This window comes from Pecten maximus, chromosome 1 (assembly GCF_902652985.1).
Source record: "Pecten maximus chromosome 1, xPecMax1.1, whole genome shotgun sequence".
Taxonomy (NCBI): Eukaryota; Metazoa; Mollusca; class Bivalvia; order Pectinida; family Pectinidae; genus Pecten; species Pecten maximus.
Window position 1 is genome coordinate 737,232 of NC_047015.1, and position 19,233 is coordinate 756,464.

A 19,233-nucleotide genomic window follows, 5' to 3' on the forward strand; every position below is an offset into this window, starting at 1 on the left:
ATTGTACGACAGTGTCAATACTAATGGGGGTACATGTATATAAGTACCTATAGATTGTACGACAGTGTCAATACTAATTGGTTTACAGATGAACCTTATTCCATAGGGATCATACATGATAGTTTTAAAGGTACATAGTATATACTACATAATGCACTACTTCAAAACTGGGGCATGCCATAGCTCAGCATTAAGCTTTGTCAGGATGTACAAATGTAGAGGAATTATGTAGGCTGTGTCTGGTGTAATATGTTAGTGCCTGGCAATGTGTTATCACAAGTTCCCACACTAACGGAACAGCTACACATACACATCTTACATAGTTAAACAACCTGTTTACACCTATATCCCTAATATATACAAAATACCCCACCCAGTATTTAGGAATCCACTCCACCCACTGTGCTATAGAGTAGCATGTTTACGTGAACAGTGGTAGGACACTTGATCACAGCTTACTTCTCTTTCACTGTAAACTATCCTGTAATTTCATTCTAGAATCTACCAACTCTATCAAATATAAATATTCAAACCTCATTAAATCAGTATACAGGGATGAACTAGAATCTACCAACTATATCAATAAACATTCTAACCTTATAAAATTGTCATCTCTCAACTCTATATGAAACTCCAAACCTTACCTAAAAATTCTTGCCTCTGCATCAAACTCCAATGCACGTACCTGTATTGTTGATTTTCTTACCTGTATACGATCACTAACTAAGAAGAGTCTTACCTGTGTGACGTTTTATCGTCACTGAGGAAAGCCTTACCTGTGAAGTTTTCTCTATGTCCTTCATCTGTACAGATGAGAGTTGTTGAGTGGTAGTCGACATGACTGTCGGTTATGACGTGGAGCAGTGCAAAGCTACCTTTTTATATCCCTGAATTATTATTTATATACAACCGTGGTCTGGTGATGTGGCAGTAGTAATGTCTGACAGAGCAGGCACTCATGCGTGTCTGACAGTGCTGATCACTGGAGACGTGGCAGAGCTGCCTACCTTTATATCCATTATCTTAATATTGACTTAACTACAATCCTCTCACTAAGGCCTAGGGCTCTCATTGGCCCATATACCCACAAACACTCGGAGACATAAGCTATCCTTGTCCAGTATAATGGACTTCAATTAAAAAGAAAGACATTTAAACACAATGACATTTTTACACATTTTTGTCCATAAGCAAAATATACAATGCGATAATTTACCAACAATGACTATAATAGTTCAAGTAAAACAAAAGAAAAAACAGCAACAAATACCCTGACATATGCCCAATAGTATACCTGTACATTTCTGAAAAGTAAATTTAAACCAGGTCTTTACTGTAAATTGTAATTCTTTTGTCTCAGTCATATCTAAGTACCTGGCATTGGTATTTTTTCACAACTGTGTATGAATGCAGCAAATTTCCATTATCAATGTTTCCAACTCTGAACTAACATTATCAAGGTCAAGTGTTTCCAACTCTGAAGTAACATTATCAAGGTCAAGTGTTACTAACTCTGAACTAACATAATCAAGGTCAAGTGTTTCCAACTCTGAACTAACATTATCAAGGTCAAGTGTTTCCAACTCTGAACTAACATTATCAAGGTCAAGTGTTTCCAACTCTGAACTTACATTATCAAGGTCAAGTGTTTCCAACTCTGAACTAACATTATCAAGGTCAAGTGTTTCCAACTCTGAAATAACATTATCAAGATCAAGTGTTTCTAACTCTGAACTAACATTATCAAGGTCAAGTGTATTTAACTCTGAGCCCATATTATCAAGGTCAAGTGTTTCTAACTCTGAACTGACATTAGGAACTTCACAACAGACTGACCCTAAAGTTTGTAGCAACTTTGTCTAAGACAAGGTTTGCCTTGAAAATTTGACATTTAATTTCCATTGTACCTAGCTATAGTAGTACTGTTAGAATGACTTCTTTGCCCCATATTAACATTTCAAGTAATTCCTATCTTTCAGACATACATTTGCAAGCTACGATCTGTGCAGTTATATCCAGATAATTACCGCTTATATTATTTCTTTGCCCAATATATGTGAACACTTCAATGATAATATTCTACATCTAAACACACACACTTCAATGATAATATTCTACAACTAGACACACACTTCAATGATAATATTCTACAACTAGACACACACTTCAATGATAATATTCTACAACTAGACACACACTTCAATGATAATATTCTACAACTAGACACACACTTCAATGATAATATTCTACATCTAGACACACGTCGCTTCAGTGATAATATTCTAAGTGGGTCAAAACAAAACGCATTAGCTCATAGTTTTACAAGTTTAATTTAAAACTTTTATTAATTCAGAAATAGATGATAAATGGATTTCCGAGCCACAAGTTCCCAGTTGTAAAGAATATGGATGTCCGAGCCACAAGTTCCCAGTTGTAAAGAATATGGATGTCCGAGCCACAAGTTCCAAGTTGTAAAGAATTTGTATAACAGTTTAACAGATGTTACACTGACATCACATTAGGTATACAGAGAAATGCAGAACAAGCAGTTTTTGACCTTTACATATTAATCAGAAGATAAAGCTATGTACATAACCGTGAATTGAAAGTCATCATCCAGTTAGTACAACATTGTAATGTACATTAATCAACAAATAGAATTGTAGTGCACAATTTTGGTGGCTATTTTTATTTTTATGATTTTAATAAAATCTGGATTGTAACATACAGCTTTAATGACATTTCCATACTAAACTTTTGACAAAATGGAGTTTTAAGTTGTAACATGACATTTTCACACATGTACATTTGACATAAATGGATGGAGCAGCATGTACTTGATATGGAATTATGATGACATTCATAAATATAAATCAGACAGAAACTGGGTTGTACATTATAATATTCTTAATCCAGTACCGTAGTCAGGTAATTAATATCCCCCAGATAGCTAAACAGTGTATAACGGACCTACAGTATTCCCTTAGAAATTAAGTCACATAAGACAGTTTTCGCTTACTGTATACATATCAAACCTGTGCAACATCCCATTGAAATAGGGTGTTTTTCAATCACAACATACTTAAACATCGCTAATGACCATGATCTTTGTTCATTGTTTTCCCCTCACTAATGAGTGGGATCTTTGTTCATTGGTTTCCCCTCGCTAATGAGCGGGATCTTTGTTCATTGGTTACCCCTCACTAATGAGCGGGATCTTTGTTCATTGGTTTCCCCTCGCTAATGAGTGGGATCTTTGTGTTCATTGGTTTCCCCTCGCTAATGAGTGGGATGTTTGTGTTCATTGGTTTCCCCTCACTAATGAGTGGGATCTTTGTTCATTGGTTTCCCCTCGCTAATGAGTGGGATCTTTGTTCATTGTTTTCCCCTCGCTAATGAGCGGGATCTTTGTTCATTGGTTTCCTGCCTCTGTAAAGGTTTCATCAGGGCATGACTGCTTAAAATTTTCTGCCCTTGACAATTTCATGTTTTGTTGTATCTATCAGCAAATTAAACCCATCCCACAAATAGGCCCAGTACTTCTTCATTTTCCCAGAATTATACAATTTTTCAAAATAAAAGTTAGTTAGCTGAAATTAGTTCACAATTTTAAAGCTTCTTCAAACTTTAATACTAAACTTTCAAACTGGGGAAGGGGGTTTATTTAAGCATCAATATTGTACTTAATGTTTACACAACAGAAGGGGGCCTATTTGAGCATCAATATGGTAATTAACTTTTACAAGAGGGAAGGGGGCTTATTTAAGGAGCAAAATAGTACTAAAATTATTATGAAATCACCAGTGAAATCGAAGAACTCAATCACATGTGCCCAACGCCAGAGTAAATGTTGTAAATGATATATATATCAATCCTGCATACCTTTCTGTATCCATACTCAATTAATTCTCCGTATGTCACTTTAGCCCACAAACTTCAAGACTTACACTTATAGGTATTATAGTTGTCAAATTTTTAATGAACTGACTGATCACGTCTTTTATAACGTTTGTAATTAATGATTCCGTTTCAACATATAAATAATTAATTTTCCATTGTTTGTACACAGAATGCGGCTTTCTGATTAGTTGAGATTTTTTTTCATACCTCTATGAAAAAAATTCGAAAATGGCACGTAAAATGTGACATCACAGTACGGCCATTGATGTTGCATGTTGTGAAAAAGAATCCCTTATAAGATCAGTTAAATTGTACATAGAACATGTTTTGATTTTGAAAATCTATTTCAAAAATTTATTTTAAGAGTTGGTGTCAATAATTTTTAGTTTTAAAGGGGTATAAAAAAATGTTTTGGATGCAAACAAATTTTTTTTCATACCCCAATGAAACTAACAAAAAAAAATAATGACATCTGGTAAATGCTTAATTAATTATAGCTTTCCCTTAAAAACTTCTGTTCTTACGTTTCAGTTTGAAATCAAGTATTGTAATACCTACCATAACAATATAATGTAAAGTATTGTAATACCTAGGCTACCATAACAATATTTTTAAAGGGGTGCATTTAAGAAAATTAGCATCATATGCATTAAACCAACTTTAAAAACCAAAAAAGACAGAAGTAATCTAATAATTAAAATCAATCAGCCTACCTGATTAAGAGCAAACTGGAGGTTGAGTGCAGCCATGGTTTTCAAAGTAACGAAGAAAGTTGTTTGTAATGGTGTGTACGTGTAAAAGGTATGCAGCCTACTTATATACCCATCTGTCCAGCTGTTACGGTGGAGTTTGTACCAATGTCATCATCACACAGATTGAGGCCACGGCAGGGAAACAATCTTACCTGGCCCAGGTGTTAACTACCATCCAACAGGTATCAATACAGCTATACACAAAAAACCACACATCATAGTGTATCACAAATCTTTAAAATATACACTATCGTACATCAGTTATAAACATGAAGTGAAAACTTCAGGTTACAAACTTAGGTTACAAACTTCAGGTTACAAAGTTCAGGTTACAAACTCAGGTTTAAAGTTCAGGTAACAAAGTTCAGGTTACAAACTTAGGTTACAAACTTAGGTTACAAAGTTCAGGTAATAAATTTCAGGTTACAACTTAGGTAACAAAGTTCAGGTTACAAAGTTCAGGTAACAAAGTTCAGGTAACAAAGTTCAGGTTACAAACTCAGGTTACAAACTTAGGTTACAAAGTTCAGGTAACAAAGTTCAGGTTACAAACTTAGGTTACAAACTTAGGTTACAAAGTTCAGGTAATAAATTTCAGGTTACAACTTAGGTTACAAAGTTCAGGTTACAAAGTTCAGGTTACAAAGTTAGGTTACAAAGTTCAGGTTACAAACTTCTGGTTACAAAGTTCAGGTTATGAACTACTTCAGGTTACAAACTTCAGGTAATAAAGTTCAGGTAACAAACTTCAGGTTACAAACTTTAGGTTACAAAGCTCAGGTTACAAACTTCAGGTTACAAACTCAGGTTACAAACTCAGGTTACAAACTTTAGGTTACAAAGTTCAGGTTACAAACTTCAGGTAACAAAGTTCAGGTAACAAACTTCAGGTAACAAAGTTCAGGTTATAAACTCAGGTTACAAACTTCTGGTAACAAACTAAAGGTTACAAAGCTCAGGTTACAAACTTCAGGTAACAAACTTTAGGTTACAAAGTTCAGGTTACAAAGTTCAGGTTACAAACTTCAGGTAACAAAGTTCAGGTTACAAACTTTAGGTTACAAACTTCAGGTAACAAAGTTCAGGTTACAAAGTTCAGGTAACAAACTTTAGGTTACAAACTTCCGGTAACAAAGTTCAGGTTACAAAGTTCAGGTTACAAACTTCAGGTAACAAAGTTCAGGTTACAAACTTTAGGTTACAAATTTCAGGTAACAAAGTTCAGGTTACAAAGTTCAGGTTACAAACTTCAGGTAATAAAGTTCAGGGTATCGTTTCACAAAGCTTCGTAACTTACGAACGTTCGTAAATATTTACGAAAAAGTTACGCAAAACTTACAAATTTCGTAAGTGCGTTTCACAAAGGTGTTCGTAACTTTTTTCGTATCTTACGTCAAAATCATACGTTCTCCCGGTAAAAATATACCACTCTCTAACTTGGAGGTAAAAAAGGATGACACTTTTTGGGTGAAAAATGTACGCCGGTCCTATTCCCGGGTCACGTATACAGACTATGAACTTTATTTTGTTCTTTCAAAACAACCGTATTATTGATAGAAGATCATTTTTTTCTATAAAATTCCAATTCTTATTGTTTATCATGCGTTAAAACAAACAGAAACAACGCAATTTTCACAGATTTTGCTAAATGCCCAAAGACATACATAATGTTCTTAAAATAGACCATATGTTGGCACAGTCTGCGAATATGCGTACAATTAGTTTCATGACAATGTGTATTTTGCCGGCACCCTCCTCGACTTTCAAAACCCGGTTTCAACCTCGAACAATCGCTCACAAACATAGTCATTCTCTTATGCTAATTTGTAAATGAGTACAACGCCATTTTCTGTTCAAAAGGGCATGCCCGCGCACGATTTTAAATTGTTTTCGTAAGTTACGACAGGGTTGATATGGCATAAAGTTACGCAAGGTTTTTGCGTAACTTACGAACGTTTGTAAGTTACAAAGTTTTTGTGAAACGCTTAGTAATTCTTAAATGTGACTTACGCAAAGTTCGTAAGTTACGAAGCTTTGTGAAACGATACCCAGGTTACAAACTTCCGGTAACAAACTTCCGGTAACAAACTTCCGGTAATAAAGGTCAGGTTACAAACTTCCGGTAACAAACTTCGGTAACAAACTTCCGGTAACAAACTTCCGGTAACAAAGTTCTGGTTACAAACTTGGGTTACACACTTAGGTTACAAACTTCAGGTTACAAACTTGTCATGTTAAAAATGCATTTATTACATAATAACAGTGATCAATGTTAAAATTATGTGTTACATATGATTACAAACAAATCTAAACTTTAACAAAAATGTTAAAATATTGAGGTATACATTCCTGTATGGTGCCCCTTATGGGTGTAAAGTTCTCTAACTAGAGACAGAGGTGATAAAATATAACACTGATTTTACTTCAGGGGTCCTTTTCTAGAACAAAGTATAGAATCTCACCTGTCTAATATTAAGAGCTGACAAATGTGCAAGCAAACACTTATATAGAGTCATATGTACAATCAGGGAATGGGCTCGCTCTTATTTGTCTATTTAACATCACCACTACAAATCATTGATATGATGAGGGAGTCACGCACCCTCTAATTAGTCTATTTTACATCACCACTACAAATCATTGATATGATGAGGGAGTCACGCACCCTCTAATTAGTCTATTTTACATCACCACTACAAATCATTGATATGATGAGGGAGTCACACACCCTCTAATTAGTCTATTTTACATCACCACTACAAATCATTGATATGATAAGGGAGTCACGCACCCTCTAATTAGTCTATTCTATATCACCACTACAAATCATTGATATGATGAGGGAGTCACGTACCCTCTAATTAGTCTATTCTATATCACCACTACAAATCATTGGTATGATGAGGGAGTCACCCTCTAATTAGACTATTTTATATCACCACTACAAATCATTGATATGATGAGGGAGTCCCCCTCTAATTAGTCTATTTTACATCACCACTACAAATCAGTGATATGATGAGGGAGTCGCCCTCTAATTAGACTATTTTATATCTCCACTACAAATCATTGATATGATGAGGGAGTCGCCCTCTAATAAGACTATTTTATATCACCACTACAAATCATTGATATGAAGAGGGAGTCGCCCTCTAATTAGACTATTTTATATCACCACTACAAATCATTGATATGAAGAGGGAGTCACCCTCCAATTAGACTATTTTATATCACCACTACAAATCATTGATATGATGAGGGAGTCGCCCTCTAATTAGTCTATTTTATATCTCCACTACAAATCATTGATATGATGAGGGAGTCGCCCTCTAATTAGACTATTCTATATCACCACTACAAATCATTGATATGATGAGGGAGTCGCCCTCTAATTAGACTATTCTATATCACCACTACAAATCATTGATATGATGAGGGAGTCGCCCTCTAATTAGACTATTCTATATCACCACTACAAATCATTGATATGATGAGGGAGTCGCCCTCTAATTAGACTATTTTATATCGCCACTACAAATCATTGATATGATAAGGGAGTCACGTACCCTCTAATTAGTCTATTCTATATCACCACTACAAATCATTGATATGATGAGGGAGTCACCCTCTAATTAGACTATTTTATATCACCACTACAAATCATTGATATGATGAGGGAGTCACCCTCTAATTAGACTATTCTATATCACCACTACAAATCATTGATATGATAAGGGAGTCACGTACCCTCTAATTAGTCTATTCTATATCACCACTACAAATCATTGATATGATAAGGGAGTCGCCCTCTAATTAGACTATTTTATATCACCACTACAAATCATTGATATGATGAGGGAGTCACCCTCTAATTAGACTATTTTATATCACCACTAAAAATCATTGATATGATAAGGGAGTCACCCTCTAATTAGACTATTTTATATCACCACTACAAATCATTGATATGATAAGGGAGTCGCCCTCTAATTAGACTATTTTATATCACCACTACAAATCATTGATATGATGAGGGAGTCACCCTCTAATTAGACTATTCTATATCGCCACTACAAATCATTGATATGATGAGGGAGTTGCCCTCTAATTTGTCTTATTTACATCACCACTACAAATCATTGATATGATGAGGGAGTCGCCCTCTAATTAGACTATTTTACATCACCACTACAAATCATTGATATGATGAGGGAGTCTCCCTCTAATTTGTCTTATTTACATCACCACTACAAATCATTGATATGATGAGGGAGTCCCATCTAATTAGACTATTCTATATCACCACTACTAATCATCGATATGATGAGGGAGTTGTCCTCTAATTTGTCTTATTTACATCACCACTACAAATCATTGATATGATGAGGGAGTCTCCCTCTAATTTGTGTTATTTACATCACGACTACAAATCAGTGATATGATGAGGGAGTCGCCCTCTAATTTGTCAGTTTAACATCAATATGAAAAATTAGTAATGTAATAAGGAAATTGTTCCTTTTTATATATTTGTCTCTTTTTAAGTATTTTTATTATCAAACCATGTACCTCAGATCTTCACCTGAATTTATGTAGCTGGCGCTTTAACTGACTGAGCTTTTGTAGCCTTTCATTTATGGTGTACACAGCACTATAAAAATAAATGATACATACAGAGCTGTGTATGTCCTAAAACTAATTATGAGGAACGATCATGGTGTATCACTGTCACATATAAACATGTACGTAACGACATGTATCACTGTCACATATAAACATGTACGTTACGACATGTATCACTGTCACATATAAACATGTACGTTACTACATGTATCACTGTCACATATAGACAATAAACATGTACGTTACGACATGTATCACTGTCACATATAGACAATAAATATGTACGTTACTACATGTATCACTGTCACATATAGACAATAGACATGTACGTTACGACATGTATCACATATAGACAATAAACATGTACGTTACTACATGTATCACTGTCACATATAGACAATAAACATGTACGTCACTACATGTATCACTGTCACATATAGACAATAAACATGTACGTTACTACATGTATCACTGTCACATATAAACATGTACGTTACTACATGTATCACTGTCACATATAAACATGTACGTTACTACATGTATCACTGTCACATATAAACATGTACGTTACTACATGTATCACTGTCACATATAGACAATAAACATGTACGTTACTACATGTATCACTGTCACATATAGACAATAAACATGTACGTCACTACATGTATCACTGTCACATATAGACAATAAACATGTACGTCACTACATGTATCACTGTCACATATAGACAATAAACATGTACGTTACTACATGTATCACTGTCACATATAGACAATAAACATGTACGTTACTACATGTATCACTGTCACATATAGACAATAAACATGTACGTTACGACATGTATCACATATAGACAATAAACATGTACGTCACTACATGTATCACTGTCACATATAGACAATAAACATGTACATTACTACATGTATCACTGTCACATATAGACAATAAACATGTACGTTACGACATGTATCACTGTCACATATAGACAATAAATATGTACGTTACTACATGTATCACTGTCACATATAGACAATAGACATGTACGTCACTACATGTATCACTGTCACATATAAACAATAAACATGTAGGTCACTACATGTATCACTGTCACATATAGACAATAAACATGTACGTCACTACATGTATCACTGTCACATATAAACAATAAACATGTACGTTACTACATGTATCACTGTCACATATAGACAATAAACATGTACGTTACGATATGTATCACTGTCACATATAAACATGTACGTTACGACATGTATCACTGTCACATATAAACAATAAACATGTACGTTACTACATGTATCACTGTCACATATAGACAATAAACATGTACGTCACTACATGTATCACTGTCACATATAGACAATAAACATGTACGTTACTACATGTATCACTGTCACATATAAACATGTACGTTACGACATGTATCACTGTCACATATAGACAATAAACTTGTACGTTACTACATGTATCACTGTCACATATAGACAATAAACATGTACGTTACTACATGTATCACTGTCACATATAAACATGTACGTTATGACATGTATCACTGTCACATATAGACAATAAACTTGTACGTTACTACATGTATCACTGTCACATATAGACATGTACGTTACTACATGTATCACTGTCACATATAAACATGTACGTTACTACATGTATCACTGTCACATATAGACAATAAATATGTACGTTACTACATGTATCACTGTCACATATAGACAATAAACATACATGTACGTTACGACATGTATCACTGTCACATATAGACAATAAATATGTACATTACTACATGTATCACTGTCACATATAGACAATAAACATGTACGTTAATACATGTATCACTGTCACATATAAACATGTACGTCACTATAGTATCACTGTCACATATAGACAATAAACATGTACGTTACGACATGTATCACTGTCACATATAGACAATAAACATGTACGTTACGACATGTATCACTGTCACATATAGACAATAAACATGTACGTCACTACATGTATCACTGTCACATATAAACAATAAACATGTACGTCACTACATGTATCACTGTCACATATAAACAATAAACATGTACGTTACGACATGTATCACTGTCACATATAGACAATAAACATGTACGTTACGACATGTATCACTGTCACATATAGACAATAAACATGTACGTCACTACATGTATCACTGTCACATATAAACAATAAACATGTACGTTACTACATGTATCACTGTCACATATAGACAATAAACATGTACGTTACGACATGTATCACTGTCACATATAGACAATAAACATGTACGTTACGACATGTATCACTGTCACATATAGACAATAAACATGTACGTCACTACATGTATCACTGTCACATATAGACAATAAATATGTACGTCACTACATGTATCACTGTCACATATAGACAATAAACATGTACGTTACTACATGTATCACTGTCACATATAGACAATAAACATGTACGTTACGACATGTATCACATATAGACAATAAACATGTACGTTACTACATGTATCACTGTCACATATAGACAATAAACATGTACGTCACTACATGTATCACTGTCACATATAAACATGTACGTTACGACATGTATCACTGTCACATATAAACATGTACGTTACTACATGTATCACTGTCACATATAGACAATAAACATGTACGTTACTACATGTATCACTGTCACATATAGACAATAAACATGTAGGTCACTACATGTATCACTGTCACATATAGACAATAAACATGTACGTCACTACATGTATCACTGTCACATATAAACAATAAACATGTACGTCACTACATGTATCACTGTCACATATAAACAATAAACATGTACGTCACTACATGTATCACTGTCACATATAGACAATAAACATGTACGTTACGACATGTATCACTGTCACATATAAACAATAAACATGTACGTTACTACATGTATCACTGTCACATATAAACAATAAACATGTACGTTACTACATGTATCACTGTCACATATAGACAATAAACATGTACGTCACTACATGTATCACTGTCACATATAAACAATAAACATGTACGTCACTACATGTATCACTGTCACATATAGACAATAAACATGTATGTCACTACACATGTATCTGTTTATCTATGTACACTGCTTACAATTTCAGCAAATCATAAAGTGATCCATCAAGGTTTCCAGAATTAATTCCTGTTTAAACAAAAATCTTTACTGAGAATCCAGATGTGACGTGATATTTGAGATATCTTGGTACGTAATTAAATATATCAATATATGTAATGAAACTACATGGCTCAAAAAGTTTTGTTCAACAAAAGATGAAACGATACAAATTAACGATGAAACAGTATGACGTCCCACCAGAAATACCTGGCAATCCTGACAACCTTTTAGTGATATTCAAATCAAATGACCTAATGTAACTTCTATGGTTAGTTTGATTAAACACAAAAACTCACTTTTAATAAAATGTTCAATTCTTGTGATTGACATTGATACTCGAGTCCTGGCAATTGGACACCACAAAAAGATAGGAAAAGATCAATTTATATTTGCCAGTTTTTACTGACCTAGAACTTATTGATTGACTGAGGACTGTCTACGTGGATCTATAACATGGTTGATAGGGATCTAGAGCCAGGGGCGAGTCCTTTGTAGATATACACACACCTATACAGGTACAATCTGGACCTACCTCTGGGCGAAATATCAATTAGCACAAACACTATCTGCAAGTCATTTCTTCCAGGGAAAAACTGGAAGTCCATTAAAAGGTCTTGAAATTAAATAATTTTAAATGATATTTGTAGAGAATCTGTCAACTTAATAATCAATTAATTTTGAAAGTGTTTACTTTATGTAGTGTCTCAAACTAAACAGCGGTATGGGGACACAGTACTTATAGACCTGTGGACGAAGGGACAGTACATGTACAGGTTTGTAGATAAATCAGAAAAAATCATTATTATAACTATTCAACATTAAGTCTTTTTTGCCTAGAATTAATCCTCACATGCTATGAATTTTGATGTATAACTTATGTACATGGCACAGAATCTATATATGAATTCTGATATGGATTACAGATTTTATCTTGAATAGGACACTGTCCATATGGACTAAAAGCAAATTTTTGTTTGGGGGGTGGGGGTGGGGGCATGAGGGTAGAATGGTAAATGAAGATCATCAATCTAAGCCAACTGACTTTAGTTTATCAATCACTAGAGAGCTATAGATTGTTTTCTAGTTTATCTCTGTCTGTATATCAGTCCTTGCTACCATACCACGTATCACACAACAAATGGTACAGTTTTTATATAAGATTGATGGCAGCTTATACTGCTGCTATTGAATAAACAATACAAGCATTATACTTTAGTTGTGTGGAGAATGCCGGCAACAGATGCTACCAGAGGAAAAAGATTAGACAAATCATGTCTGCTCAAACATACCTGTTTATATAGACAAGTATGCTCTCTACCATCACAGAGTGTATTCTCTCCCCTCATTGTTTTATATGCCCGATATATAAGTCAGATCTTCCTGTACTTGGGTAGGTAGGTATAAAATCAGTTCATATCTTATGAGTTATATCACAAATACCACTTATTTTGATTAAATCTTTTTACAGCAAAAAACTAAATGTGTCAGGTGTTGATGCTTTCTCTCCCAACTCTACTACTTATCATCATTACTAACCATCTCACAACTCTGCTACTTATCATCATTACTAACCATCTCACAACGCTGCTACTTATCATCATTACTACCCATCTCACAACTCTGCTACTTATCATCATTACTAACCATCTCACAACTCAGCTACTTATCATCATTACTAACCATCTCACAACTCTGCTACTTATCATCATTACTAACCATCTCACAACTCTGCTACTTATCATCATTCCTAACCATCTCACAACTCTGCTACTTATCATCATTACTAACCATCTCACAACTCTGCTACTTATCATCATTCCTAACCATCTCACAACTCTGTTACTTATCATCATTACTAACCATCTCACAACTCTGCTACTTATCATCATTACTAACCATCTCACAACTCTGCTACTTATCATCATTCCTACCCATCTCACAACTCTGCTACTTATCATCATTACTAACCATCTCACAACTCTGCTACTTATCATCATTACTAACCATCTCACCACTCTGCTACTTATCATCATTACTAACCATCTCACAACTCTACTACTTATCATCATTACTAACCATCTCACAACTCTGCTACTTATCATCATTACTAACCATCTCACAACTCTGCTACTTATCATCATTACTAACCATCTCACAACTCTGCTACTTATCATCATTACTAACCATCTCACAACTCTGCTACTTATCATCATTACTAACCATCTCACAACTCTGCTACTTATCATCATTACTAACCATCTCACAACTTTACTACTTATCATCATTACTAACCATCTCACAACTCTGCTACTTATCATCATTACTAACCATCTCACCACTCTGCTACTTATCATCATTACTAACCATCTCACAACTTTACTACTTATCATCATTACTAACCATCTCACAACTCTGCTACTTATCATTACTAACCATCTCACTCACAACTTTGTTACTTATCATCATTACTAACCATCTCACAACTCTACTACTTATCATCATTACTAACCATCTCACAACTCTGCTACTTATCATCATTACTAACCATACTGCTACTTATCATCATTACTAACCATCTGACAACTCTGCTACTTATCATCATTACTAACCATCTCACAACTCTGCTACTTATCATCATTACTAACCATCTCACAACTCTGCTACTTATCATCATTACTAACCATCTCACCACTCTGCTGCTTATCATCATTACTAACCATCTCACAACTCTGCTACTTATCATCATTACTAACCATCTCACAACTCTGCTACTTATCATCATTACTAACCATCTCACCACTCTGCTACTTATCATCATTACTAACCATCTCACAACTCTACTACTTATCATCATTACTACCCATCTCACAACTCTGTTACTTATCATCATTACTAACCATCTCACAACTCTACTACTTATCATCATTACTAACCATCTCACAACTCTGCTACTTATCATCATTACTAACCATCTCACAACTCTGCTACTTATCATCATTACTAACCATCTCACAACTCTACTACTTATCATCATTACTAACCATCTCACAACTCTGCTACTTATCATCATTCCTAACCAATGTGCAGATGATAATTGTATTAAACTATTTGTTATGCTACTTCCATGTCTTTGGGTCTAAAGTCTGGGTATTAACATGGCAGGTTTATGACATACTTATCTCAGCTATTCTATGACAATGTCTCAAGTCATACTGGGTATCAACGTGGTGGGTATATGATATTACCCATATCAGCTATTCTATGACAAAGTCTAAAATCATGTTGAGTATTGGTGGGTATATATGGTTGCCTCAGTAGCCGTGATCGCTAATACGCTGACAGTTGTCAGTGCAGTCATGCTTGAGCTTCACACCACTATCCCCTAGAATGTGGGTTCGAGCCGCAGCAAGGGATGATGTCTGTTTGGTTTGTTGTTTCCCCACCTATGACATAGTTGGTTTTCCCCCCCGTCGGTTTTCTTCCAATATTCAAAACAATATTTGTTCCCTCAACGGTGTCTTAATAAAAGCTTGATAGAGCTTATGTTGCTTGTTAACCACGTAAATGACGATAAAGGTTATTTTCAATTCATATGCTATACCTATCTCAATTATTCTACTACAATGTCTAAAGTCATACTGTGTATTAAATATATCTTACGGCCAATTTGGTTCGTAACTTTTTCATTGTGTTGTTTTATATGTAGTATAATTCTGAAAAACAGTGGCACTGCAAACATCCAAAAGATTATAACATCAGATATTATAGTTCTAACAGTATCTGAATTAAATTGAGTCTGTAATCTTACTAGACTTACCAGACTTTACTAGCTGTCAATGGACTGCAGCCATGACCAGCATTGGTATAAGGTAGCTTGAATCCACACCTTGTTCAATACTGGAAAATACACACGCGTTACGATAATCAAAGTGCCAAGGCACTTATTGGTTCTGAGGGATTGAAATACTCAACACCTACTACACACGCGTTATGATAATCAAAGTGCCAAGGCCACTTATTGGTTCTGAGGGATTGAAATACAGGAGAAAAACAAGTACTACCAAGTAGTATATAAATATAAAATGACAGGAAATAAGACAGTTCTGTTGTTGATGCATTCCTGGATGTTTTAGGGGAAATCCTTTTGATAACGTTCGTCTGTGTACCGCTTTGAATCAACTATCACTGGTTCGTCAGCAGGAGCTTTGCTTGTATCAAAAAGAATGGACTCTTCTGCTCTATTATTAACAACTCTTTTCATTGGCTGATAATGTATTTATAAAATTCGAAACGGAATATGGTAAAGGAATTAGAACGGAAATTACGGACACATGTCGGAAAATTAGACATCAACGATTAATGATAACACATTATCAAAATATTTATTGTTGCTTTCTAAACTCACTTTTTTTCTAATTCAAATTTCTATTAAAAGTGACTAAAACAGTAGATTTTTTCATACTCATTAGATACTTCTTCGTGAATAGTTAAATGGATTTAAGATAAAGTGATAAACGAGTCTATTCTGTAACAAGAGGCCCATTGGCCTTAACCTGAGTTTTGATATATTTTAGCACATTTGGCCCCATGTGACCTTGAAGAAGGTCAAGGTCATCAATTTTAATAAACTTGGTATCCCTTTATCCCAGCATGCTACAGGACCAATATTAGGTCTCTGAGCCTTTTGGTTATCCAGAAGAAGTCGTTCAAAGATTTTAGTGTATTTGACCCCTGTGACCTTGAATGAAGCTCGAGGTCATCCATTTGAACAAAATTGGTAGCCCTTCATTCCAGTATGCTACAGGTATAATATTGGGTCTCTGGGCAATTTGGTTATCCAGGAGAAGTCGTTCAGGGATTTTAGCATATTTGACCCCTGTGACCTTGGATGAAGGTCAAGGTCATCCATTTGAACAAACTTGGTAGCCCTTCATCCCATCATGCTACAGACCCAATATCAGGTCTCTGGGCCTGTTGGTAATTGAGAAGAAGTTGAAAATGTAAATTGTTTACGACACACGACGCCGGACAAAAGGCGATCACAATAGGTCAACTGAGTCTTTGTCTCAGGTGACCTAAAAATGTAGGTATAAATATGAATTGTTTTTGATGGATTTAAAACATTGTTTACCTCTGTCGGTGTTAGTAAATACTACTACTGTATATGGGAAGCAGATTGAAGTCAGATATAGGTGGGATTAACATTACAAGTCCGTGCATCCTTTACTTACGAGCGATAATATACACATACCAGTAGGACTTGTACAAATTGTAACTAATGTTACTGTTCCGCACTGATTTAGGTATTTACAAAACATGACTTTAATTTTCGTGATTAAGGGAAAGTTTTAATTTATGATATATTTAAAAACAAGAGGCCAAGAGGGCCTGTATCACTCATCTGGTTGGATTTGACCAAACGCCCGGGATCTAGATATATCAAAGAAACTAAGTCCCTAGGGGTCGGGAAATACCTGAGGGCCTATATCTATAACAGGATTGTGTTTATCTCTTGATGTCCAGAAATGCTATATATGGTTATAGGGTGGGGATCTTAAGGATTTAAACTAGTAGCAATCAAAAGGATATAGCTCAATATTTGCTATCAGGCTTTGCCCCTCAGGGAGCCACACCCTCCATTTACACAACATTAAATCACATTTGCCCTGATATGGTGCTCCAGATCATTCATGAAAATCCATTCAAGCTTTCAGGACAAGTAGCTGTTTAAATGATTTAACTGAATCTGTGTCTTTCTAGATCCTTTTGCTCTTTTAATGCTTTTTTAGTCCCTCCACTTTGTCACTGCATTTAATGGGTATACAGAATACATGCTATTGTATGCAGTATTAATTTTATAAGGGGGCCAATAACGGACCCAGCCAGTTGTTGCAAAATATGGTTGGGATGGAAAGCTTTGGATGTGGATATTTTCTTCCACAGCAATTTCGAATATGGCCAAAATCTCGTGAGATGAGTGTCCATCAAGTATGAGCAATTGTGGTCTCTCGGGTCCACACTCTGCAAGAAAGATGTCACTGAACCACTGTAGCCCTATAACATCGGTCATCCAACCTTTCTCTTGGGTGTCCCATTTCATTCCCTGAACAGATATGCTTTAATGTTAAACCCATGAAGGGATTTAATGGTCTTATTAAAAATAACCTTTCACAATCATTAACAGGGACATTTTAGTCCCAGCAGTGCTAGTTTAACACATGCCAAGATTGTGACATCAGTTCTGTTTAAGGTAGTTCTACCAACTAAGTTTTTGGGGTCCTTTTCTGCAATGACTTATATATAATTACTGGTTGGTGTTCAAATTGTTCCCTGACTTTGTCACAGTTCTATATACATTAAGGCTTGTCTGTACAGTCCCATATACATTAAGGCTTGTCTGTAGTTCCATATACATTAAGGCTTGTCTGTAGTTCCATATACATTAAGGCTTGTCTGTACAGTCCCATATACATTAAGGCTTGTCTGTACAGTCCCATATACATTAAGGCTTGTCTGTACAGTTCCATATACATTTAGGCTTGTCTGTACAGTCCCATATACATTAAGGCTTGTCTGTACAGTTCCATTGTCTGTACAGTCCCATATGCATTAAGGCTTGTCTGTACAGTTAAGGTTTGTCTGTAAGAGCTAATTTTTTTAAAGTGACCCCAGATCTTTCATGTATTTTTCCGTAATAGCTGGATTCAGCATTCTTGCCCCTTGATTGATAAGGATAGCTTTTCTGGCCTTTTTATTA

General features: G+C 35.0%; 1 protein-coding gene across 3 annotated transcripts in view; it reads right to left on the reverse strand.

Annotated features, from left to right (window-relative positions):
• LOC117321772 (bifunctional 3'-phosphoadenosine 5'-phosphosulfate synthase-like) overlaps positions 1-19,233 on the reverse strand; it is a 50,015-nt gene that overhangs the window by 26,647 nt on the left and 4,135 nt on the right. The window contains exon 1 of one of the 3 annotated variants that reach the window (XM_033876316.1): positions 777-957. The exons of 1 other annotated variant lie outside the window; for it this stretch is intronic. In XM_033876316.1, coding sequence (XP_033732207.1) covers positions 777-839 — 63 coding nt within the window. In that variant the 5' untranslated portion in view covers positions 840-957. Of the gene's footprint in view, positions 1-776; positions 958-4,613; positions 4,665-19,233 lie in introns of those variants that run through there. One more of the 3 variants, XM_033876335.1, reaches the window with a different exon arrangement.